The following is a 26038-nucleotide window of genomic DNA, read 5'->3' as shown; positions in this document are numbered from 1 at the left end:
AACTATTTTCAGCAAATAGTGTATTCAATGAGTCTAAGCCCCTTTTCAACTCAGGAATTATCCACTAAGAGACTTCCATTTGCATTAATTTGTTAACTGAAATTATTCAATGAATAGTTTATACAAATATAGTTCAACCTGTGAATTTCTCACACACTGTTAATATGACTGTTCCTTCACTTATTCACTGTTTACCATTTGCTGTTCACAAAGTAAGACTTGTCACCTAAGAAACAGGATATTGATTCTGCCTCCTGATTGGAAGATTCTCAAATCCCAAAAGAGCCTTGTAAAGAGATGCTCAGATACTATAGCAATGAAAGCCATATCTGTACACTTTCAGTACTGATATAAAATATCCCAATATTTTCTCTTACCAGGAACAGTCTGGTAAATACAAAATTAATTGTGTGAATGTTTGTGGAAAGCAAATAAAAGGGACAAATCAGACATCAAGAATTATAACATTCAAAAACCAGTCGGAGAACACTTCAACCTCCCTGATCACACAATAACAGACCTAAAAGTCGCAATTCTCCAACAAAAAAATCTTCAGAAACAGACTCCAATGAGAAACTGCAGAATTGGAATTAATTTGCAAACTGGACACCATTAAATTAGGCTTGAACAAAGACTGGGAGTGGATAGGTCATTACACAAAGTAAAAACCATTTCCCCATGCTAATTTTTTCCCCTACTGTTACTCACACCTTCTTGTCAACTGTTTGAAATGGGCCATCCTGATTATCACTACACAAGATTTTTTTCTCCTACTGATAATAGCCTAACTTAATTGATTAGTCTTGTTACAGTGTGTATGGCAACACCCATTGTTTCATGTTCTCTGTGTATATATATCTTCCTACTGTATTTTCCATTGGATGCATCCGATGAAGTGAGCTGTAGCTCACGAAAGCTTATGCTCAAATAAATTTGTTAGTCTCTAAGGTGCCACAAGTCCTCCTCATTTTTTTTGCTGATACAGACTAACACGGCTACCACTTTGAAACCTGATTTAAAAACAGTTCATCTGTGCAGAAATATGATCTCTTTCATGATCGGGGAGATTGATGGTAACATGCTACATAAAAGCCTGCCAGTCACCCAAGGGAAAAGAGCTTGATGGCTGCTTTGCATTCAGTTTTTACAATATTTCTAAAAACTCTGGAGAAGGGAAAATGTGGTTGTGACCCATGTTCTGAATTCAAAATCCTTATGAGAAATCACAGAGCTATGTGATTAATGCACTTGATACCACAGTCACCTCACCTGTACTCTGACTGCTAATTTATCTCACCCCAGATTTATTTTAATTTTCCAACATTTTAGCAGCTGCAGACTCTCAATAAAATCAGCCTACCACAAAAATATTTTGTTCTCTATATATGTGGAATTTCCTCTGTCCTCTTCAGTTTTCCACTGGACCAAGGCCAACGACAGACAAGATTCTACATTCCTGCACCAGAGACATGTTTAAGTCCCAACATTGCAGAACCCTCCAGAAGCAGAAATGGGAGCTTTCTACCATTACACAGGAAGGATTCCCAGACTTCTAATGGGAGAAAAATAAGAATAATGCATTATTTAAATTAAATAGCCACCTTTGATATTTTCTTCATTTAAATGATATGAGATGCTATATGTTGTACACAAAGAACTATTGCATTTGTTGACGTTGAACAAATCATCTTATCAAAATCTATGCTGAATTCTTTGTGCTGTTGGGGCCTGGTCTAAAGCCCACTGAAGTCAACTGAAAGATTCCCATTGACTCCAGTGAGGTTTGGATTAGGAGTCTGAAGCACAGAAGAACTTTCTTTCCCCCTTTCTTGAGCAGGCATATAGTTGGGAAGGATGGTGTGCCAGTACAGGGTTAGTATGGCATGATGCAGCAACTCATTTGCATGCCATAGGCAGTCCAAAATGGCATTCCTTATGCGCATGACCTCACATATATGGTGCGTGCAAGGCCACGGTGTGCAGAGGATGCCATTTTGGGGCCGGATCGGAATCATCCCACAGGTTGGATTTGCGTTGCCAGTTGGATGGCGCACAGTTGGTTGGGCATGCAATGTGTGCGGTGCACTCATAGATGGCATGCCACTGGTTGGGAGAGAAAGAAAGAATGGAGAAAGAGAGGCCACTATCAGCAAAATATAAAGATTAAGACTGTTAAAATTAAATCACATTAGCAAAATATTTAAAAAGACTGAACATGGCTGTTAGCTATACTCTTTCCCGTCCATCTACGAAGTCCAGCATTGTCTCTCTTTCCTCGCTGATGTCTTTCTTGCCATCTTCGACCAGTCTATGAAGGGTGCTGTAGTGTTGCTCACTGCTGTTGAAAGAGTAGAGTTGAGAAGCGTCTTCCCAGGCCTGGAAGGTTGGCATAGGAAAGGCGTCTGGTTCTTTGTTCTCAAAAAAGCTCGTCAGGTTTCGTTCACTGAGTTTGGTAGAATATAGCTGGAAAAGTTGTTCCAATTGTTCTCTCTCCTTCTCTATGTAGATCCTCCAGAACTTCATTTGGAGGTGGCTGATTTTAGATTGGCACCTGGCACAACAGGTGGTTAACAGAGACAAAAGAGCTGTAGTGACTATGATGCACCACCCTAGAACCTGGAAAAGAAAATAAACAAGCCATGCACTTAAAAAAAAAAACCCCTGAATCTAAATTTCACTTAGATCATAAATAACTGACAGTCACAGTTCTTCATGTTGAGGATACAGTATTCTTTTCCCAGCCTCAGTGTGGATCTCTTAGCCACAGTGTAGATCAATATTGCATATTTCTTTTTATTCATTTTGTACCCAAAACTCGCACTGATGTCAACAGGAGTTCTGTATTTTGAGAAAAAAACAAATATAGATATATAGATATATATATATATGCCATAAGTGAGGATCAAGAATACTGAATACCCTACATTTTTTATTTTGCCACAGATTTGTGTGGTTTTTAAATTATTTGTTATTTGTATTACTGTCGTGCCTAGAGGTCCCTACTGAGATAAGGGTTTCATTGAGCAAAGTGCTGTACATGCACATAGTAAGAGACAGTCCTTGCCTCAAACAGCTTACAGTCTAAATAGAGAAGACAGATAACGGGTGGGAGAAAGGAACCATATTAATCCTATTTTGCCAATAGGGTACTGACGCACAGAATGATTAAGTGACTTGTTAACAGTTACAGGAAGCGAATCCAGATCATCCAAATCTACTGCCTTAACCACAAGACCATCCTGTGTCTTTTATAGTTTTCTTAACTGGCTGGTAGAAAAGTCAAAATGATCAGCCAAAGCATTTTAAAAATGCACAGCATTATTTTAAAAATGAAGCTTCCCTCTTGCAGGAATGGTGTCGTATTTATATAAACCCATCTCACAAAATAGGTTAGAGAAGATGGTATCAAGGTCTCAGCTGCTCAGACTTCAACACAGAAATATATGAGTGTATAACATGTTTGATATTGCTCAGTGTGTTTCATCACTCCAAGGAAAATGTATGTCTGGAGAAGAGGGCAAATTAGCACTACAGCTGGGTGGGGAACCGTTTTCCTGTCCCACAAGAATTTTTGAGATTTCAAAAAGTGTTCCCATCCTGAATTGGGATGGAAAGTCAAAAGCTTACAAATTTTCACACATCAGTAATATGGGAGGAGTGTGTATCAATCATCAATAATATGGGAGGAGGTTAAATCAAAATGTTTTATTTCAATTTTTTAATGATCTTTTTTAGTATAAGTTAACTAAAACTTCAAAACAAAAGCCATTTCAAACAAACAACCTAAAACTTCCTTCTAAAAATGTCAAAACAAGATGTTTTGACATTTTAAAAACTTTTGTTGTCAACATTTCTTTTATTGAGAAATTTGTAGAAACCAATCCTTTCCTGCAGGATTTCAACCAGCAGCTCACAGACCGGTGCTCTAACCACCAGCCCCACACAGACATACCCCAGCCTTTCCAAATTGAAATGCTCAGCTGGCAGAATTCCATTGTGCAAAAATGTGTGTTTTCATAAATGTGAAGACCTCAAATGTTGCGGTAAAATGGAATTGTCATTCTCCAGAGAGCTGTAATAGTGATGATATGGAGATCTGCAACCTGTCATGTATAAATAATTACCAGGTAAAATCTATATTTACCTGAGAGAAATATATAAACAATTTCCTCACAGAAATGTGTGAAACAGAGCATGCTGATGAATCATTTGTTTTTTTTATTGACTAAAAAATTTGAGGGGAGGTGTTTAAAGAACAGCCTCATTTTGCTTATTTTCAAAACATGCTGGTACTACCTGGAAGAATTTGTGACATGAATTTTTTCCCATATAATCCATCCTTTTACCACTTCAGTGCTCCCCTCTGACATGGGGAACTCTGTGCTTCTATGATCTAGCTGCTCATGCACAATCAGCTAGCTAGATAACTTTCACTGTTTCCCATATATGCAACTTAAGACCAATAGACACACGTCCAAGCTTTTAATTCTAATTTTCTGGACTCTGATTTTTGTGAACAATAAAATATCCCCCTGCACTGTTTGTAACCCATACATTGCAGGATTCTTCCAGTGCATGAGGACCTGAAAATTAACCTGTCTCCAGCATTGGCAACTGTTATACATTGATGTGACTGTTGTATGATGATAATTTTCTGACTCTGCAGGATATTTCTTCTGCTTGGGATGCAGTAACTTGACATGCATCTTTCCCTCCTTTCCTTTCTCTTTTTAATTTATTTAGTTCTTTTTCACCAAGTTTTCTTATATCACAAAGCAATGAACAAACATAAAATAGAATTGTGGGATATGAGTGAATAATATGTCTTTACCTTTGTATGTTCTTTGTTATTTCATTGTAACTGTTATAGTTCTATTTTCCTTCCTATAATAAAAACATTTCATACAGAAGTGAAACTAACTAGTCCATTTTCATTATCTGAGATGAGAGAAATGCAAAATGAAATAAGCCTTTGTGACAGAGTCAGGCCAGATGGCTATAAGAGAGTAATTTTTTTTTGAAGCAAAAGATGTTTTTATTTGCATAACACACTTACAAAGTAAAAACAGCAGCATATGCAATGTGTAACACAGCAACCAATCACAATTGTTTTCTCATTAGCTTCAGGAGAGGGAAGTGTTCAAGCTTGCCCGGGCCCAGAGCGGGGGGCTTCCTCGACTCTCGTGGTCTTCCACCCCCTCGAGTTACCTGGTGCCACGCCCGAGTGTCACCAACAATTCCCTCCTCTGAAAGCACCCAACAAGAGGGGCAGACTGTGGGGTGGACAATCCAGGCGGTGGGGGTGACATGCACCCACGTGTGAAAGAACCCCTCTAGGGTGGTGGTGTCTGCAGCAGCAATGGCTGGGGCCCCTTACTCTCTCCCCCAATCAAAGGGTAAGACAAAAGGACCCGGATGGGGACACCAAGCAGAGAATCTCGGACAGCGCCCACTGCTCCTCAAAAGCATCAAGGGAATCGGTGGACGCCGCCCAGAGGAACTCCGCCCGGATACGTGAACAGACTGAGGATCGGAAAATCGCCCCACAGTCACAGGAAACTCCATCGGCCAACCTCCTCTCTCTGGTTTTACAGATGGCCGTTTTAGCCAGGACCAGGAGGAGGTTAACTAGGAGATCCCGCGACTTTGTGAGGCCACAGATAGGGAGTGCATAAATAAAAAGGTGAGGGGGAAAATGCAACCAAAAACGTAATAGGATATTTGTGAGGAGCTGGAACAGGGGCTGCAGCCTGGCGCACTCCAGATATACGTGCGCCAGGGTTTACCTCACAACACAAAAGGGACAAATATCTGGGATGTGAGTGAAACGTGCCAAGTACGTGCCCGTGCTCACAGCTCCGTGAAGGAGCCGCCAACTGATGTCCCCGACGGGCCTTGGAACGAAGGTGGAATATAGGCTGGCCCACCGGGGCTGCTGACTCTCCAAAGGTGGCAGAAGGTCTCGCCACTTTGTGTCGGGGCAGGACACTAGGGTGAGGGCGTGAAGGGTGTGGAGCGCGAGCGTGTATAGATGTTTCCTTGGCACTGTTTGGAAGCGTACCAGCTGCAGTTCATGCAGCCAGCTCGCAGTGAAGGGGTGGGGGGTCGATTGGATCTGCGGGGTAGGGGTCCAATTAAAAAGTCCGGCAGGCCTGGGGTAGAGGGTGGGCAGGGCGTGCCCTCAAGCAGGACCTGGTCGAGGTAAGCTTGAGCAGCGGGTAGCAAAGCAGCCTTCACCTCCTGAAGTACGCGCTGGGGGGTACGAGGTCTGGAAAGCCCTATGCGCTGGGCAAGCGTCAGGGGATCCAGCCAGTCTCCCCGGTCGTAGTCCAGGAGGTCTCCGACTCTTGTGACTTCTGCCAGGATAAAGCTCTGGCACACCGAGCGGGACTCCGCCACCTGCACACGGAGCTGGGGGTTGTGTAGCAGGGGTTCCGCGAGGAGATCTGCCCCCTCGGTGGCCGCCACGGACCTGGTCGTTAAAAACAATTTCCAACTCCGGAGAAGGTCCTGGTAGAAGACCGGCAGCCCGGAGAAGTCTCATGGAAGACCTCCCGGACGGAGATAAAAGAGCTGCCGGTCATATCGAAGTCCTCGGATGCAGCGCAGGATGGCATGTGCCAGTGTGCTCCACGCCGAACTGCCTGCACCATAGAGGAGTCTCTGTAGGGCCTGGAGGCGGAAGACACGGACCTGAGTGTGTAAACACTTCAGGCCCTGTCCTCCTTCCTTCAGGGGTAGATGAAGAAACCCTACGGGGCCCAGTGCATTCCTGACCAAGAGAACCCCAGAATCGATGTCCGGAGGTTGGTCAGGAAACCCGGGGCCGGGACCAGGGTGTTGAGCCGGTACCAGAGCATGGACAGGACTAGTTGATTAAGCACCAGCACTCTCCCTTGGAGGGAGAGACATCGGAGTAGTCCCGTCCATTTCTGGAGCCGCTCTATCACCCCGCCTTCTAAATTTTCCCAGTTCTCCAGTGGAGAGGGATGCGTGGCGGAAAGGTAAACGCCGAGATAGAGCAGCAGACCAGCGCTCCACTGGATGGTCTGAAGCGCGGGTGGGAAGAAGCTTGCCTGCCGCCAGTCTCCTACCACCAAGCCACAGCTCTTGATCCAGTTGACCCGGGTGGAGGAGGCTGCCGAATAGATGGCCTGGCAAGCCTCCACCCGCGCCAAGTCGCCGGGGTCCTGGATCACGAGGAGCACGTCATCAGCGTATGCCGACAGGACCAGCCGCAGCTCTGGCTCCCGCAGCACCAACCCTGTCAACCTCCTGCAGAAGAGACAGAGGAAGGGCTCGATCACCAGAGCGTACAGCTGGCCTCAGAAGGGGCACCCCTGCCGTACTCCTCGCCTGAAGCTGACCGGTTCGGTCAGCGTCCAGTTGAGCTTAACCAGACACTCTGCGGAAGCGTACAGCACCCAGAGAAAACCCATAAACTGGGGTCCGAAGCCAAACGCCTGCAGAGTGCTCAGGAGGTACCCGTGGTCCACCCTATCGAACGCCTTCTCCTGATCTAGGAACAGGAGAGCGAACGACAGACCGTCTCTACGCCCGAGTTCCAAAAGGTCCCAAACCAGAAATAGGTTATCAAAGATACTACGGTCCGGGACGATGTAGGTCTGGTCTGGGTGGATCACGTCCGCCAGCACAGACCCTAGCCGCAGCGAGATTGCTTTCGCTATGATTTTGTAGTCCGTGCTGAGGAGCGAGATGGGACGCCAATTTCGTAAATCGCAGAGGTCCCCCTTCTTCTGCAATAAGGCGAGCACAGCTTGCCTGCACAAGAGAGAGAGGACCCCGCTCTGCAGAGACTCGGCCCAGATGGTGACTAAGTCCCAAAACATGCAGTAGAACTCCATGATCAGCCCGTCCATGCCTGGAGACTTATTAGTGGGCATACAACAGAGGGCTTCCGAGAACTCGACCAGAGTGAGAGGCAACTCTAGCCGGTCTCGGTTGCTCGCGCTGACCGTAGGGAGCTCCTCCTCAAGCACTCTGCAAGCGCTAGGGTCGGTCGGATCCGGGGAGAAAAGACTTGCGTAGGAGGCTCGGGCCCTCCCGCACATCTCCGCCGGTTCCGTGAGGGGGGTGCCGTCTTCTGCCAGGAGGCAGGTGACGTGTTTCTTGGCCCCCCTTGTTTTCTCCAGGGCATAGAAGAAGCGGGAGCCGCGATGCATCTCCCGAAGAAGGTGGATGCGGGATCGAACAAAGGCGCCCCGGGCCCGATGGTCCTCGAGAGCCCGGAGCTCCTCCCGCTTCTCCCGGCACGCTCCGCAGAGGAGCGGGTCTTCGGGGTTGGCGGCCAGACGCCTCTCCATCTCCAAGACCTCCCGTTCCAACTGCTCTATTGCCGCATTTCTCCGTCGGCTGGTGCCCCAGGTGTAGTCGCAGCAGAAAAGCCGGGCGCGCACATTCCCCAGGTTCCACCATCGCCGCGCCGAGGGAAAGGCACGCCGCTGCCCTCGTCATGCCAGCCAGAATTCCCGGAAGGACGTCACGAAGCCCTCGTCCTCAGGCTGTTGTTAAAATGCCAACAGGCCAGCCCCGGCCTCTCTGCATAGAGGGAGGCTGTCATGGTGGCTAGGTGATGGTCAGAAAATGGGGCCAGCCGAATGCTGGAGGAGTGGGCTCATGAGAGATGGAAGCGTGATAGATAAATGAAGTCCAACCAGGAGTGGCTCAACCGATGGGCTTCCACCCGGACAAAGGTGAACGTGGAAGTGTCATCCGGGTGGTGGTCACTCCAGATGTCCACTAGGGAGTGATGTTCAACTATCTCCCAGAGGGTGTCTGCGGTGGCCGGGCACTGCTAGGTCCCTGAGCGGTCTCGCTCCTCGAGGGTGGTATTAAAATCCCCTCCCAGGACCAGGCACTCATGAGAATCTAAGGTGCCGAGGAAGGCGGACGCCTGCTGATAGAATTGCAGCCGCTCCGGGCTTGATGTCGGGGCATAGACGTTAACCACAAGCCCCTCTATACAGACCCGGAGTTGCACCTCGGCGACCCCTAGCACCTTGGGCCGTAGGTCGGGAGAGAACAGGGTCGCCACTCCAGCCTGCCAAATCGTGGAATGGCTAAAATAGACCCTGTCCCCCCACTCCAGCCGGCAACTATCTTCGGTGGTCGGATCCGTATGGGTCTCCTGCAGGAAAATCACAGAGTACCCTCCCTCCCGAAGGAAGGAGAGCACCTGGGACCTGCGGAGAGCCATCCTACAACCCTGGGTGTTCAACGTTGCGATGGTGAGAAGTGTCATGGGGAGGGCCGGGGGGGATCCTCACTGGCAGGGATCCTCGCATCCCCCAGCGGGCCATGCGACAGTCCCTGACCCATCCCGAAGGGGAGTAATTGGTCACGGAAGATGCGGACCCACCAGTAGGCCGTGGTATCCTGCTTCCCTGTCCCTTTACCTTCTCCCATGAGGGCCCTTGTGGCCCAGAGGATTTGAAAAAAATCCCCCCATCGCTGGAGAGCAAGCTGTACCTTGTTGCGGGAGCCATGGACATCCTCTAAAAACTTCCGCAGCTCTCCTCACAGCTCATGTGGGGGGAGAGTTACGGTTTCCCGGTTGTTCCCCGGCGGGGCCCTTGGTGCAGCCCCGTGGCCCACTAAAACGGGCAAGCAGGGTGAGGACCCCCGACGGAGTGCCTAATGGTCTGGAGCTTCTAGGCCCGTCTCAAACCCTGGGGCGGTAGGGGGCGGTGGAGGGAAAATAGCAGCCCCTAATGGGTCGGGGCAGGAGAACGCAAAAGCTGCTCCCTGGGGGTCATCGGTTGGAAAAGGGAAGGAGACAGCCCCAGGGGTGGCGATAACATTGCAGGAGGTAGACTGGATAGGGATAGGGGCAGGGGCAGGATCAGAGGCGAGGTTCTGGGTTTCGGGAGGCAAGCAGCTGGATGATGGTGCCTCCCCATCAAGCTCGAGGGTTAAGGGGTAGGGAGGGAGCTCTCAGTGATACCGGGCACAGACTCTATGGTGAATTTAGCAGCTACAGCATCAGGAGGTGGATTATCTTCTGTTGGTCCCCCACCCGGAAAGTAAATCGATTGCTCCGCACTAACGGGGGGTGCCCCTGGCGGCTCGTGTCCCAGCCACATGGTGCCGGCTGTCACCTGAGCAGGCTCAGTGGTCGTTAGCGGGGTGCCATCAGTGGCCGGGTCGATGGAGGAGTCCAGGGGCTCCTCGGAGGTGGGAGCAGAAACAGCAGTTAGGGGGAGGGAGCATGGGGAAAAGAGGGGTGGAGTGAGGTCGCCCAAATCGAGGTTTTCTGGCAAAAGATCATCCTCCCCCTGGGCGACCGGGGTCAGATCTAGGGTCTCGATCTCCTCGAACATGGAGGAGAGGACATTTACCACCGCCCCGGGGTTCTCCCCGCTGGCACCAGCCATGACGGTTGCCTTGGGGTTCACGGGGGCTTCGGGTAGGGTCTCGGAGGGGAGGGTCTCCCGTGGTGGGGAGACACTCCCTTCCGATGCTACGACAACTTTCCTGGCTGACCCTGGTGGATGGGACGCATTTGTGGGCAAAGCGGAAGGTTCGGCATCAGTGCCCCCCTTCCTGGTCTTCCGGGGGGCCTCCGCCTCAGGTAGATGAGGTGGAGCTCAAGCCTTTCGCTTGCCTCGCATCCTCTGGACTAGGGCCCAGCCCTCCATGGCATCATCAGGGGGCTGGTTAGCAGGGGTCATATCAGGGGGTAAAGGCGATGGCTCAGGGGCTTGGGCGGGGGATGGTGGGGCGGCATAAGGGAGGGAGGATTCTCCCTGGGGCAGGCTCTCTCCCATGCCAGGTGGTATCTCTGCCCCACCCTCCTCCATGGGCCCTGCCAGGTTGTCAGCAGCGAGGGCGGGGCTCTCCCGCTTGTCTGGGCATTGTAGGGGAGGTGCCCCTTGGGCCTGAGCGGGAGAAGTGGTGGTCTGAAGAGGAGGGGGGGCAGGTTCGGGTATCGGGTGGCCAGGGGCATCGGCAATGACGGGGCCGGTGTCCTGCCAGGTCTCGGGTATCCCAGGTGCCCCTCCTTGCCGGGCTAAGGGGCAGTCCCTCCGGACATGCCCTGACGCCCGGCAGAGGTAGCACAGGGCTTCCCCCGTGGAGAAATACACCCAGTAACGGGCCTCCTGGTGGGGGACTAGGAAGGACCCCTCGAGCGCCTCTCTGTCATGCGCCGCCAACGGCAGTAGAAGCTGCACTTGCCGGCGGAAGGAAAAGATGTGACGGAGGGTGGGGTCCTTTCAGCCTAATGGGAGAGGGCTGATGACAGAAACAGGTTTCCCCAGGGTGGAAAGGGCAGGTAACAGGGCAGCACTGGGGAGAAAAGGAGGGACAGAGGTCAGGACCAGGTGGATGCCCAGGTCCTCCAGAGGCTCTAGGGGGACAAACAGCCCCTTCCCTCCCTCCCCCCCCGCCAGACCCCTCTCCACCGCCTCCTGGGTGGCAGCCTCCGATGCTAAGAAGAAGACGACCTTCCCATACATTTTGGAGGCTGCCATAATAGCCGAGGGCCCCACCACCCTCGCCAATGCCCGCACATAGTTCTCCACGTGGGGTGAGGCGGGCACCACGAGGCATCAGAAACCATGCTTCCTTGTCATGGTGGGAAAGGGGCCCTGGCCATTGTTGATGGTGACGGAGGTGGTTGGCGGGAGAGATGACGAGGCGGCAGGCAGGGGGGCTGCGCTGCCTGGGCATACGTCGTGGGGGGTGAGGAAGGGACACCCGCAGAGCCGGTGGAGGGGTCAGCGGTGAGGGACACCGTGGTCGGTGGCGGGGCCGCAGCAGTGGGGGTGGCCCCTGCCATGGAGGGCCTGGTGATTTTAGCAGGGCCTTTCCCCTTCTTCTTGCCCTGGCCTTTCCCGCCGGCTGCAGGGGCTCCCCTAGAGTCTGGGGAGGCGGTGGGCATAGCAGCAGCGTAGGTCACCCCAGTGCCCTCCATTGCCGATGCCCCAGTGGGGGCGGTGGCAGGTGGTTAACTGGAGTTGGGGTCAGGTAAAAAGGGACAGACTGTGGGATGGGCAGTTCAGAGGGGGGCACATGAATCACCATCCAGAGAGTCCTGTTTGGTTGGCTAGTACTTCTGGCCCACACGGTGGAATCAGGGCGAGAAGCTAAGTCCAGAGGCAGATGTTAAACAGCCAGCAATGACGATGGAGGGGGCAGTGATGAGGATAGTAGTGTGGGGGGGACACAGATGGATCGGGGGGCAGCTCCGTGCCACACCCCCTGTGTCCCTACAAACACAGTCACGACACAGACAAGGCCTCCCACAACACGAGAGCACAGTTTGAAAGTTACTCAGTCTTAGGCCCCCTCCACAGCGATTTGTAGATTCCCCGGGCGGTGTTCCTCCGGTAGACGGCTGTTTCCCTTCCTTGTCCAGGCTCTCTTTTTCACAGCTCCAACATTCCAGGGATGCCGGAGCAGGTGATAAGAAATTCTCTCAGCCGGAGACGGGTCCACAAACAAACAGCAAGCAGCTGGGTCTGGGAGCTGGGTCCTTCCACTCCCCCACTCCGGGGAGCAGGTCAGCAGGCCCCCCCTCTCTCAGGGTGGGGGGTTTCAGCTGGAGCAGCAGCAGCGTCCAAGGGCGGGCGGGGGCTGGGGGACTAACAGGCAGCCGGCAGCCGGCCACCACTCTAGCAACAGCAGAGAAAGAAAGAAAAACAACAAAAAGAAAAAAAAAAGGGAGAGAGGTGGGGAAGCCGAAAGCAGGGGCAAAAAGCAAGAAAAGCCCAGGCCAGAGGGTAGCAGTAGGAGAGCAGGCTAAGTAGGTCCCTTTTCCCTGGGTAAGGTAACAGGGAAGGTTTTTTTGTTTTTTTTTTTTTTTATTGAAACAGAAAGGAAATTTATTTGTAACAGTTACAGAGAGTACAAAAGGATAAAGAAAAACTTAGCAACAAAACAACGCAATCAGAAGGTATAACACAACAGCTTTCAGGAGGGAGAGGTGTTCAGGTTAGCCCAGGCCCAGAGCGGGGGGGGCTTCCTCGACACTCGTGGTCTTCCACCCTCCTGAGTTACCTGGTGGCCTAGAGCGGGGGGGCTTCCTCGACACTCGTGGTTTTCCACCCCCTCGAGTTACCTAGTGCCGCGCCCAGGGTCACCGATCCTCCCTCTCCTGAGAGTGCCCGGTAAGATGGGCACGGCTGCGGGGTGGGCGGTTTAGGGAGGGGGGGGGTAGACACCCATGTATTATAGGACCCCTCCTAGATGACAGGAATGATGGTATCCCCAGCGGCGACGGCTGGGGCTGGCGTCTCTCGCTCTTACCCTCAATCAAAGGGTCAGACGGAGGGAACCGGACGGGGTCACCGAGCAGAGAACCCCAGACAGCGCCCACCGCTCCTCGAATGCTTCAAGGGAGTCGGTGGATGCCGCCCAGAGGAACTCCGCCCGGATACGTGAATGTACTGAGGATCGGAAAACGGCCCCACAATCGCAGGACGTTTCGTGGGCCAACCTCCTCTCTCTGGTTTTATAAATGGCTGTTTTAGCCAAAGCTAGGAGGAGGTTGACTAAAAGATCCCGTGACTTTGTGGGGCCACGGATGGGAAGTGTATAGATAAAAAGGTGGGGGGAAAAATGAAGCCAAAAGCGTAATAGAATATTTGTGAGGAGCCGGAAAAGGGGCTGCAATCTGGCACACTCTAAATACACGTGCGCCAGGGTTTCCCTCACATTACAAAAAGGACAAGTGTCCGGAATGGGGGTAAACCGTTTCAAAAACACGCCCGTGCTCACAGCTCCATGAAGGAGCCGCCAACTGATGTCCCCGACGGGCCTTGGGACCAAGGTGGAATACAGGCTGGCCCACCGAGGTTGCTCACCCTCCAAAGGTGGCAGGAGATCCCGCCACTTTGTATCGGGGCGGGACACCAGGGTATGGGCATGAAGGGTGTGAAGCGTAAGTGTATATAAGTATTTCCGTGAAGCAATTTGAAAGCTTACCGGCTGCAGTTCGTGCAGCCGGCTTGCAGTGAAAGGGTGAGGGGTTTGTTGGGATCTACGGGGTGGGGGCCCGATGGAAAGGTCCGGCGAGCCTGGGGTAAGGGATGGGCGGGGTGCGCCCTCGCACAAGGCTCGGTTAACGTAAGCCCGAGCAGCGGGGGTCAAAGCGGCCTTCACCTCCTGAAGGACGCGCCGGGGGGTTCGGAGGCTGGAGAGCCCCATGCGCCGAGCAAGCATCAGGGGATCCAGCCAGTCTCTCCGGTCGTAGTCCAGGAGGTCTCCGACCCTCGTGACTTCCGCCAGGACCAACCTCTGGCGCACCGAGCGGGACTCCGCCACCTGCACACGGAGCTGGGGATTGTGTAGCAGGGGCTCCGTGAGGAGATCTGCTCCCACGGTGGCCGCCACGGACCTGGTTGTTAAAAACAGTTTCCAGGCCCGGAGGAGGTCCTGGTAGAAGACCGGCAGCCCAGAGAGGTCTCGCGGAAAACCCCTCGGTGAAAGATAAAAGAGCTGCCGGTCATATCGAAACCCTTGGAAACGGCGCAGGAAGGCGTGCGCCAGTATGCTCCACGCCGAACTACGTGCACTATAAAAGAGCCTCTGCAGGGCCTGGAGGCGGAAAACGCGGACCTGAGTGTACAGACACTTCAGGCCCTGCCCTCCTTCCTTCAGGGGTAGATGAAGAACTCCAACAGGGGCCCAGTGCATTCCTGACCAGAAGAACTCTAGAATCAATCTCCGGAGGTGGGTCAGGAAACCCGGGGCCGGGGCCAGGGTGTTGAGCCGGTACCAGAGCGTGGACAGGACTAGTTGGTTAAGCACCAGTGCTCTCCCTCGGAGGGAGAGACATCGGAGTAGCCTCGTCCATCTCCGGATCCGCTCTATCACCCCGCCCTCTAAATTTTGCCAGTTCTCCGGCGGGGAAGGATGCGTGGCGGAAAGGTAAACGCCGAGATAGAGCAGTGGACCCGCACTCCACCGGATGGTCTGAAGTGCGGGTGGGAGGGAGCTTACCTGCCGCCAGTCCCCCACCGCCAAGCCAGAGCTCTTGACCCAGTTGACTCGGGCGGAGGAGGCTGCCGAATAGATGGCTTGGCATGCCTCCACTCGCGCCAAGTCTCCCGGGTCCTGGACCACGAGGAGTACGTCATCGGCGTACGCCGACAGGACCAGCCGCAGCTCCGGCTCCCGCAGCACCAACCCTGTCATCCTCCTGCGGAGGAGACAGAGGAAAGGCTCGATCGCCAGAGCGTACAACTGGCCCGAGAGGGGGCACCCCTGCCGCACTCCTCGCCCGAAGCTGACCGGTTCAGTCAGGGTCCAGTTGAGCCTAACCAAACACTCCGCGGAGGCATACAGCACCCGGAGAAAACTCACAAACTGAGGTCCAAATCCAAACGCCTGCAGAGTGCTCAGGAGGTACCCATGGTCTACTCTATCGAACGCCTTCTCCTGATCAAGAGACAGGAGGGCGAACGATAGACCATCTCTCCGCCCGAGTTCCAAAAGGTCTCGGACTAGAAAGAGGTTATCGAAAATGCTGCGACCTGGGACAGTATACGTCTGGTCTGGGTGGACCACGTCCGCCATCACAGACCCTAGCCGCAGCGAAATTGCTTTCGCTACAATTTTGTAATCCGTGCTAAGGAGTGAGACGGGACGCCAGTTTCGTAGATCGCGGAGGTCCCCCTTCTTCGGCAGCAAAGCGAGCACCGCTCGCCTGCATGACAGAGGGAGGACCCCGCTCTGCAAGGACTCAGCCCAGACGATGACTAGGTCTGGGCCGAGAATGTCCCAGAACGCGCGGTAAAACTCCACGGTCAGCCCGTCCATGCCCGGAGATTTATTGGTGGGCATGCGACGGAGGGCTTCCGAGAACTCGGCCAGGGTGAGAGGCAACTCTAGTCGGTCTCGGTCGCCCACGCTGACCGTGGGGAGTTCCTCCCAGAGCACCTCACAAGCGTCAGGATCGGTCGGGTCCGGGGAGAAAAGGCTTGTGTAGAAGTCACAGGCCCTCCCACACATCTCCTCCGGGTCCGTGAGGGGGGTACCGTCTTCTGCAAGAAGGCAGGTGACGTGTTTCTTGGCCCCCCTCGTTTTCTCCAGGGCATAGAAGAAGCGGGAGCCGCGGTCCATCTCCCGAAGGAGGCGGATGCGGGACCGAACAAAGGCACCTCGGGCCCGGTGGTCCTCAAGGGCCTGAAGCTCCTCCCGCTTCTCCCGGCACGCTCCGCAGAGGGATGGGTCCTCGGGATCGGCGGCCAGGCGCCTCTCCATCTCTAAGACCTCCCGTTCCAACTGCTCTATCGCCGCATTTCGCCGTCGGCTGGTGCCCCGAGTGTAGTCACGGCAGAAGAGCTTGGCGCGCACCTTCCCGAGATCCCACCATCGCCGCACCGAGGGAAAGGCACGCCACTGCTCCCGCCAGGCCAGCCAAAACTCCCGGAAGGACATCACAAAGCTCTCGTCCTCCAACAGGCTGTTATTAAAGTGCCAATAGGCCGGCCCCGGTCTCTCTGCACGGAGGGAGACCGTTACAGTAACTAAATGATGATCAGAGAATGGGGCCGGCCGAACGGCGGAGGAGTGGGCTTGTGAAAGGTGGAAACGGGATAAATAAATATGGTCCAACCGAGAGTGGTGTGACCGATGGGCCTCCACCCGAACAAAGGTGAACGTGGAGGTGTCATCTGGGTGATGGTCACGCCAGACGTCCACTAGGGAGTGATGGTCAACTATCCCTTGGAGAATATTTGCAGCGGCCGGACTCGGTTCGGCCCCTGAGCGATCCCGTTCCTCGAGGGTGGTGTTAAAGTCCCCTCCCAGGACCAGGCACTCGTGCGAATCCAGGGTGCCGAGAAAGTCGGACACCTGCTGATAAAATTGTGGCCGCCTGGAGCTCATTTGCGGGGCATAAATATTGACAAAATTAACCACGAGCCCCTCCATACGGACTCGAAGGTGCAGCACGTGGCCCGGCACGGCCTCATTAACCCCTAGCACCTCAGGCCGTAGGTTGGGGGAGAACAGGGTTGCCACTCCAGTCTGCCAGGTCGCGAAGTGGCTAAAGTATACCCCGTCCCCCCACTCCAGCCGCCACCTGTCCTCGGCGGTCGGGTCCGTATGAGTCTCCTGCAGGAAAACTATAGAATACCTCCCTTCCCGAAGGTAAGAGAGCACCTGGGACCTGCGGAGAGCCATCCTACAGCCCCTGGTATTCAGGGTCGCAATAATAAGAGGCGTCATGCGGAGGGCTGGGGGGGTGGGGGCCTCGTATTGGCGGGGGGATTCAGGGCCCCCGGCGGGTTGTGCAGCAACCCATGACCCATCCCGTGGGTGAGTAGATCGTGTCGGAAGCTGCGGGCTCGCTCGTAGGCCGCAGCACCGCGCCTTCCTTGCCCCCTGCCTTCCTTTATAAGGGCCCTTGTGGCCTGGAGGATTTGATCAAAGTCCCCCCATAGCTGAAGAGCCAGCTGTGCTCTGTCGCGGGCGCCACGGGTGTGTTCTAGGAACTTCCGTAGCGCATGCCGCAGCTCATGGGGGGGTGGGGTTACAATTCCCGAGGTATTCCCTGATGGGACTCTTAATACAGCCTCGTGGTCCACTAAGGCAGGTAAACAGGGTGCGGACCACCGACGGGGCGTCTGACAGGCTGGGGTTATTAAATTCATTTCATGCCTTGGGGTGGAGGGGGATGGCAGGGGAAAAATTGCCACTCCTAATGGGTCGCGGCTAGAAAGTGCAAAGACTGCTCCCTGGGGGGAATCTGCAAAAGGCGGAAAGGAAATAACCCCAGGGGCGGCATTAACATTACAGGAGGAGGGACTTTGGGCAGGGGCAGGGGTGGGGGCAGGGGCAGAGGTAAGGCTCTGGGGTGCAGGAGGCAAGCAGCTAAAGGAAAGTGCCTCCTGAGCAGAGTCAAGGGTTAAGGGGTGAGGGAGGGGGCTCCCAATAATGCTAGATGCTGGCTCCATGGTGGTCTTGGCGGCCATGGCATCAGGTGGTGGACCACTGTCTGCAGAATGCTCACCCGGGAAGACAATTAAGGGGAGGGAGCATGGGGAAAGGGAGGCTGGGGTAAGGCTGCCCAGCTCAAGGCCAGCCGGCAGCAAATCATCCCCTCCCTGGGTGACCGGGGTCAAATCTAGGGCCTCAATCTCCGCATACACGGGGGAGAGGCCAACTCCTGCCACCCCGGGGGCCTCTCCTCTAGGGCCCGCCTCAATGGCCACCTCAGGATCCGCGGGGGGTTCGGGTAGCGTCCAGGCAGAAGGGGCGTCCTCAGAAGTCTCGGAGGGGAGGGTCTCCCGTGGAGGGGGGATTCTGCCCTCCAATGCCAGTCCGTCTTCCCCTCCCGACACCAGCGGATGGATCTCGCTCACGGCCGTGGCGGGAGGCTCGATAGCAGTGCCTCCTTTCCTGGTCTTCCGGGGGGCTTCTGCGTCGGGTGGATGCAGCGGAGCTCGTGCCTTCCGCTTGCCTCGCTTCCCCTGGACTAGGGTCCAGGCCTCCATAGCATCATCTGGGGGCTGGTTAGCAGGGGTCGTGTCGGGGGGCGGAGGCAATGGTTTAGGGGTTCGGGGAGGTAGCGGTGGGGCAACATGAGGGGTGGGGGCTTCTCCTTGGGGAGGGCCCTCTCCTATACCCGATAATATCCTTGCCCCACCCTCCTCCATGGGCTCTGTTGGGTTGGTACTAGCAAGGGTGAAACTCCCTTGCTCGTCCGGGCGTTGTAGGGAAGGTATCTCCTGGGCCCGGACGGGAGCAGCAATGGGTCGAGTAGGAGGAGGGTTGGTTTCAGGTGCCGGGCAGCCAGGGGCGTCGGCAGCAACGGGGCCGATGTCCGGCTGGGTCTCGGGGGTTTCGGGTGCCCCTCCCCCCCGGGCCAAAGGGCAGTCTCTGCGGACATGCCCCGCTGAACGGCAGAGGTAGCACCGGGCCTCTCCGGTAGAATAAAAGACCCGATAGCGGGCTCCCTGGTAGGGGACTAGAAAGGACCCCTCAAGCGCCTCGTCGTCACGCGCTCCTGCCGGTGGTAGAAGCTGCACTTGCCGGCGGAACGAAAAAATGTGACGGAGGGTGGGGTCCTTGCAGCTCAACGGGAGAGGGCTGATGACAGAAACAAGTTTCCCCAGGGTGGAAAGAGCGGGTAACAGGGCAGCATTGGGTAAGAAGGGAGGAACGGAGGTAAGGACGAGGCGGACGCCCAGGTCTTCTAACGGTTCTAGGGGGACAAACACCCCCCCCACCGTCAGGCCCCTCTCTACCGCCTCCTGGGCGGCATCCTCCGAGGCTAAGAAAAAAACAACCTTCCCATACATCTTGGAGGCTGCCACAATAGCCGTGGGTCCTACCACCTTCGCCAACGCCTGCACGTATGTCTCCACGTGGGGCGAGGCGGGCACCAGGAGGCAACGGACGCCGTGCTTCCTGGTCAAGGCGGGGAAAGGGCCTCGGCCGCTGGTGATGGTGGCGGAGGCGGGGGGGGGGGCGAGATGACGAGGCTGCAGGTAGGGAAGAGCCCGCCGCCGCCCGGGCATACGTCCTGGGGGCCGGGGGAGGGGCAATCGCAGAGCTGGTGGAGGGAAACACAGGGAGGGGCGCCACGGTTGATGATGAGGCCGCAGCGGTGGGGGCAGCCCCTGCCATGGCGGGCTCAGTGGTTTTAGCGGGGCCCTTTCCTTTCCACCCGCCCTGGCCCTTCCGGCGAACCGGGGGGGGTTTCCTAGAATCTGGGTGGGCGGTGGGTGCAGCAGCAGCAGCAATCACCCTGGTGCCTCCTGCTACCGGTGCCCCAGCAGGGGGGGTGGCAAGTATCTTAGCAATAGTGGCAGGGGGGGGACCTTGGGGGTCGGGCAGAGGTGGTGGTGGGGAAGGGACAACTAATTTTGTGGAAGCAATCTCACCCCTCTCGTTCCCCGCCATTGTGAGCAGGGAAAGACAGGGAGACACCGGAAGGAGGAGGGGGGGAGGGGAGAAAACAGAATAGCCCCTCCTTCCGCTAGATTGCAGACAGGAAAAGAAGGAATGCCGAGGGGGGGGGGACTGGGAGGAGGGGGGGGACAAAATCGGGGTCCAGTAATAGGGGCAAGCTGTGGGATAAGCAATCCGGGGGGGGGGGGTGCAGACCCACACACGTTTGTCCAAAGAGTCTCGGTTGGTCGAATGTTGTAAAGTCCGAGCTGCTGGCAAGACGGCTGGGTCTGGGGGTTTCCACTCCCCCCCCCCGGACAGCAAATCGGCAATCTTCCCCCCCCTCCTCTGGGGGCCCAGCTGAGGCAAGTAGCTGCGCCCGAAAGCAGGCGTGGGGGGGGGCGGGTGCTGGCGAAGGACGTAGACGGAAAAAAAAAACACAAAAAATGAAAAGAAAAACCAAAAAGCGTCTGACCCGGTCGGGGGGGGACTAAGGAAAAATCCGGGCCAGGGGGCTTTAGGAAAGAATAGAAAGCAGATAGCTGAGGAGCAAGCAAAAGACGTTCCGTTTCCTAACAGGGAAGGTTCCAAAACAATCAGGAACCTTCTGGACACAATTAAGACAGGCCGATTAGAACACCTGCAGCCAATCAAGAAGCTGCTAGAATCAATTAAGGCAGGCTAATCAGGGCCCCTGGGTTTTAAAAAGGAGCTCACTTCAGTTTGTGGTGTGCGTGTGAGGAGCTGGGAGCAAGGGGCACTAGGAGCTGAGAGTGGGAACGTGGAGTGTTGGTGGACTGAGGTGTACAAGCATTATCAGACACCAGGAGAAAGGTCCCATGGTGAGGATAAAGGCGGCGTTGGGAGGAGGCCATGGGGAAGTAGCCCAGGGAGTTGTAGCTGTTCCAGGAGGCACTCTAGACAGCTGCATTCCACAGGGCCCTGGGCTGGAACCCGGAGTAGAGGACGGGCCCGGGTTCCCCCCAAATCCTCCCAACTCCTGGTCAGACACAGGAGTCGACCTGGACTGTGGGTTCAGAAGAACGGCCAAGCTGAGGGCTGCCGTGAAGCTCCAAGGTGAGCAAATCCGCCAATAAGCGCAAGACCCACCAAGGTAGAGCAGGAACTTTGTCACACCTTATAAACTGTTTACAGGAAATCAGCTGTTTAAAAATAGCTTTGGTTTTAACAATCTAAGATGCTATTTGTAACACAGTTAAAAATCTATCATTGAATTTTTTAAAAATCTGATAGTATCTCTTCAACTAAATGACATCCTAGAGATCTGACTTTTTAATTACTTCAGCCTTCTCTAGCAATGCAATACATTCTTCTCCCAAGAGTCACTCTCCTCCACTAAAGAAATAAACTTTCTGATTCCAATTTTCTTACTCGTGTTGATTTCAGTGATCTACTTGAGGAGTAAGACATTACTCAACTTGAGCAAGTGTATAGAATCTGCCCCTCACCAATTCGATATTGTTTTGTTGCATTGTACAGGCATTCTGATTTTAAATTACTATGTTAGCACCGATGTTAGGATCTCATGCTGTTAAATCCAAAGGTAATACAAAACTTTATTCTAAATAACAAAGCAATTATTCTGTATTTCTTACCTGAGACTGTGCTTGAAGCGTCAGTTTTAATTCCTCACTCTCCGAAGAGGACATGGTAGTTTTGCCACAAGCTACTTTGTTCAGCTCTTCCCAGCACCTGACAGATTTGTTATTGCAGAGTGTGTTTAAGTACCCTGGATATTTCAAGCCACTCATGGCACATTCATAAAAAGTTCCATTGAGCAAAGCCACAGAAAGCCACATCACAGGAGCTATCAGAACATTTAAGGTGATTTGTCCAAAGACATAAAAGAAACGGCAGCTGTTCCCTTTGGGGAATATTTTCCTGGGATTCAAACAGCAGCCTGTGAAAAGTTTCCACATCCTGCTATTCATGAAATACCCAATAACTAGCAACACCCAGGCTGGGGCAAAGAGAAATACCAAACCATAGATGAAGTTTTCATTGCTGCAGGGACACTTGAAAGCAATGAGAGAAAATAAACGTTCGCTTCCCACGGTCAGTAGAGCCATAAAACTGTAACCAATGGCAGTTTTCCGGTTCATAAGGAATTTCAGAATGGTTTGGATACCATCCATGTTTGATTTCCACAAAAGAGACAAAAAATGAGGCTTTGTTTATTGTGCAGCAGTTTATAACAATGTATTAGGGAGGAGCTCTTGAGAAGAAAAATACCCAGCCAGTGTCTGGTTTAGTGCAGCCTAGATAAAGTGATGATGTCACTGTATATCCTTCCTCACAAATACACCCATATGGGACTAGCTACTGGTGAAGCAGATTTTGCATATCGACAGTATTATGAATCTGTATTGCTCTGTTGTCAAATAAAAACACAATCTCCATTATCATTCCTGGTATTTGACTGTAGCTTCACATGAGAATGAAACAGAAATACATAGTAGGTGATCATGGGAATTCTTGAGCAATGGTCAGTGTTTACAGAAATATATAATTAAAAAGCCTGGATCCAATTTGGATTTCACATATATTAGCAAAAATGAAGTCTCGCTCTGCTGAAGCCAATGGAATGACCCCAGAGTAAAACCCTGTATGTGGAGGGAATCAGTGCCCCTTTATTACACTATTTGGAATCCAATATAGGCCCACATTCTCTGCTGTGTGTAGCTTATGTGGGGTACAGCAGAGTGGGAAGCTGTCGGAGAGCCAGTCATAGCTCCCTGATTCTCTGTCTGGCCTCAGCCCTTACTGCTGTTCTCATTGGTAAACTGAACAATAGAATGTAGCATCTAAAAGCTTCTAGCCTGTTTTACACTCAGTAGTTTCAAATGGCACATTTTTTGTCCCTTTACAGGTTGCGTTCAAGATGTACCTTGGGATTACCCCTAGTGTGAGCTGCAGTAACACAACAGAAAATGAATTCTTCTTAATGCTGGACAAGAACCCTTTAGTGGACTTTGTGGAGGAGCTCCCAGCAGGACGATGTTCACTTTGCTACTGTAACCTCCTTTGTGGTGTTATTAGAGGAGCCCTGGAAATGGTAAAGAACTGGACACTGAATTTTTGTATATCTGTTGTTACTAATAGATATAGGAAAGTGGAACTACAGGATAAGTAAATGTAATATCACTTATAAATATTTAATCTCAGTATCAGACTTAGCAATAGCAACTCCTGCACCCCACCAACTATACCAAGTGAAATTATGCTCTCAGTTTACACCACAGTAAGTTCAGAATTACTCTATCCAAATAAATGGAGTTGCTCCATTGTTACACTGGTGTAACAAAGAAGAATTTGGCTCAGTAAAATAATAATTAAATGATGGTACATCAAAAACATTACATATTTTATTTTCAAATCTCAGCTTTTAGAAAAGAATAAACAGAAAGAAGCCATAACTCACATCATGTTGAACTTGCAGGGCCAAATTCAACTCTGGTATCACTTTACTGAAGACAGTAGAACTGCACCAAGGATGAATTTTGTCCACAATCTTCTTTCCTACAAACAATACCTAATTTGCCACCTAATATATATTTCCTAGGTACCATAAGAATGGAAAGTTTTATGTATAGGGCTGTAAATCAATCTCAAGATTCTGATATTTTATAAGGGTATTAACGGAAGTGTTATTTCACGGTGGGGGGAAATTTGAGATTACAATATGAAGCTCACCTGTTTTATGTTTCATGTCCTCAGAAAAAAGCAAAAACACCATTCTGACATTAGGCACTACTAACCAAAATATTGGCATATTGTTAGCAGAATGAAATTTGTGTGTAAGGAGAATATAATTTTAACTCAAATGTGATGTGCAATTCTTAAGGGTCTCTGTAGAATTCCTTTATAGTGAAACTTTAGAAAGGGGCCCCTCTTGTGGTGGGAATAAACAGCTGGATGAACTAAATGAAGAAAAGGAAGAAAAATTACTTTAAATGAAGTGACGAGCCCTGTTTCTCTCCAGGTTCACTTAGTGGCAGAAGTTACCTTCGTTCAGGACAGACTGAAGGGGGACGATGTGACAGAAATAGGAATTACATTTTTAAAGAAGCTCGAAGACAAAAAGCACAAAAGAAAGAAGTGAAGCTGATAGAAGGAATCCTCTCTAACTTACAGTTTGCCCATTTTTATCTATTTAGGAAGAAAATCCACATGGTGGTAGTGGCTTCATTGGTTCAGGTACAGTCACATCTTAGAGAGGTAAAGACATCCAGAGCATGTACTCAAAATGTACTGTCACCACCTTGCAGAATTCAACATAAAATCTTAAAAAGGCCCAGTCCTTTACTCCTTTCACGGGAAAATCCCATTGATTTCATCAAAAGTTTTGCCTGAGTAACAAGCGTGTGACTGGGCCCCAAATCTCCATCCTAATTCCTGTTCTTTTTCATTAGAAATGTGACTATTTTCTAGTTTGCTCATTAGTGATGCTTCAAAGACACAAAGAACTGTATTTGTTCCAATATGTTTTTCATTCTAACCCTTATGATTGTGAACAAGAAATTGTTTTGCTATAAATTGCGCAGTTTCTCATTTCAATGCATCTTCCTTTGTTTCACTTGTGATTACGGTTTTTCCTTCATTTTGCCCAGTCTGTCCCACTGAAATCAAAGAGAGATGTGATTCCACTGGGAGCAGGTTTTTCTGTAGGCAAACATGACAACATGCAGTTTTGTTCAAGTGCATATAGCAGGCCTACAGAATTTTTCTGAATAAGGGAATACGGATGCTTTTTGAGACTAAGCACCTTATGCAGCTCTAAATTGCATGTTCTTCTTGAGAATATAGAGATTGTTAGCAAACTGAAAAAACATGATGTATTATAATGCACAGTCATCTTAAATATGAGCCTCACCCAAGTAAACTGTAATAAAACATGCAAACACTATTGTGTCACCAATTCTTCTCTGTCGAGGTACTTACATGGCCCACATCACCTCAGTTTCTGAGCACCTCACAACCTTTAATTGATTTTATCAAGTAGTTATCAATGGCTCCATGTCTAGTTGGCAGCCGGTATCAAGTGGAGTGCCCCAAGGGTCGGTCCTGGGGCCGGTTTTGTTCAATATCTTCATAAATGATCTGGAGGATGGTGTGGATTGCACTCTCCGCAAATTTGCGGATGATACTAAACTGGGAGGAGTGGTAGATACGCTGGAGGGGAGGGATAGGATACAGAAGGACCTAGACAAATTGGAGGATTGGGCCAAAAGAAATCTGATGAGGTTCAATAAGGATAAGTGCAGGGTCCTGCACTTAGGACGGAAGAACCCAATGCACAGCTACAGACTAGGGACCGAATGGCTAGGCAGCAGTTCTGCGGAAAAGGACCTAGGGGTGACAGTGGACGAGAAGCTGGATATGAGTCAGCAGTGTGCCCTTGTTGCCAAGAAGGCCAATGGCATTTTGGGATGTATAAGTAGGGGCATAGCGAGCAGATCGAGGGACGTGATCGTTCCCCTCTATTCGACATTGGTGAGGCCTCATCTGGAGTACTGTGTCCAGTTTTGGGCCCCACACTTCAAGAAGGATGTGGATAAATTGGAGAGAGTCCAGCGAAGGGCAACAAAAATGATTAGGGGTCTGGAACACATGAGTTATGAGGAGAGGCTGAGGGAGCTGGGATTGTTTAGCCTGCAGAAGAGAAGAATGAGGGGGGATTTGATAGCTGCTTTCAACTACCTGAAAGGGGGTTCCAAAGAGGATGGCTCTAGACTGTTCTCAATGGTAGCAGATGACAGAACGAGGAGTAATGGTCTCAAGCTGCAGTGGGGGAGGTTTAGATTGGATATTAGGAAAAACTTTTTCACTAAGAGGGTGGTGAACACTGGAATGCGTTACCTAGGGAGGTGGTAGAATCTCCTTCCTTAGAGGTTTTTAAGGTCAGGCTTGACAAAGCCCTGGCTGGGATGATTTAACTGGGAATTGGTCCTGCTTCGAGCAGGGGGTTGGACTAGATGACCTTCTGGGGTCCCTTCCAACCCTTATATTCTATGATTCTATGATTTTATCCTCACAGAATCCTAGTGAGGCGTGGCGGTAGTGACCTAATTTTACAGATGGGAAATTGAGGCACAGCGTAGGTTAAATGTTTTACCAAAATAACACAGGAAATCTGTGGCAGAGGTTGGAATTT

The 26038-nt window shown here is 51.9% G+C and overlaps 2 protein-coding genes across 2 annotated transcripts in view; one reads left to right on the top strand and one right to left on the bottom strand.

Annotated features, from left to right (window-relative positions):
* The window catches only part of TRAPPC3L (trafficking protein particle complex subunit 3L), a 51616-nt gene extending 26828 nt beyond the window's left edge, over positions 1-24788 (top strand). Inside the window, exons 5-6 of the mRNA XM_048844726.2 lie at positions 22754-22939; positions 23867-24788. Of these exons, the coding sequence (XP_048700683.1) occupies positions 22754-22939; positions 23867-23986 (306 nt within the window). The 3' untranslated portion in view covers positions 23987-24788. The remainder of the gene's footprint in view (positions 1-22753; positions 22940-23866) is intronic.
* Positions 1581-22072, bottom strand: LOC125634248 (calcium homeostasis modulator protein 5-like). Its single transcript, XM_048844724.2, has 2 exons — positions 21480-22072; positions 1581-2616 (listed from the first exon to the last, which is right to left on the bottom strand). Exons 1-2 carry the CDS (start codon positions 22017-22019, stop codon positions 2227-2229), a joined length of 930 nt encoding a protein of 309 aa, XP_048700681.2. The 5' UTR covers positions 22020-22072; the 3' UTR covers positions 1581-2226.
* Positions 24789-26038: the final 1250 nt, after the last annotated feature.

The sequence above is a fragment of the Caretta caretta genome, chromosome 3 (assembly GCF_965140235.1).
Source record: "Caretta caretta isolate rCarCar2 chromosome 3, rCarCar1.hap1, whole genome shotgun sequence".
NCBI classification, from domain to species: Eukaryota; Metazoa; Chordata; order Testudines; family Cheloniidae; genus Caretta; species Caretta caretta.
The sequence above is the reverse complement of the archived record's forward strand: the minus strand, read 5'-3'. Positions and strand labels throughout refer to the sequence as shown.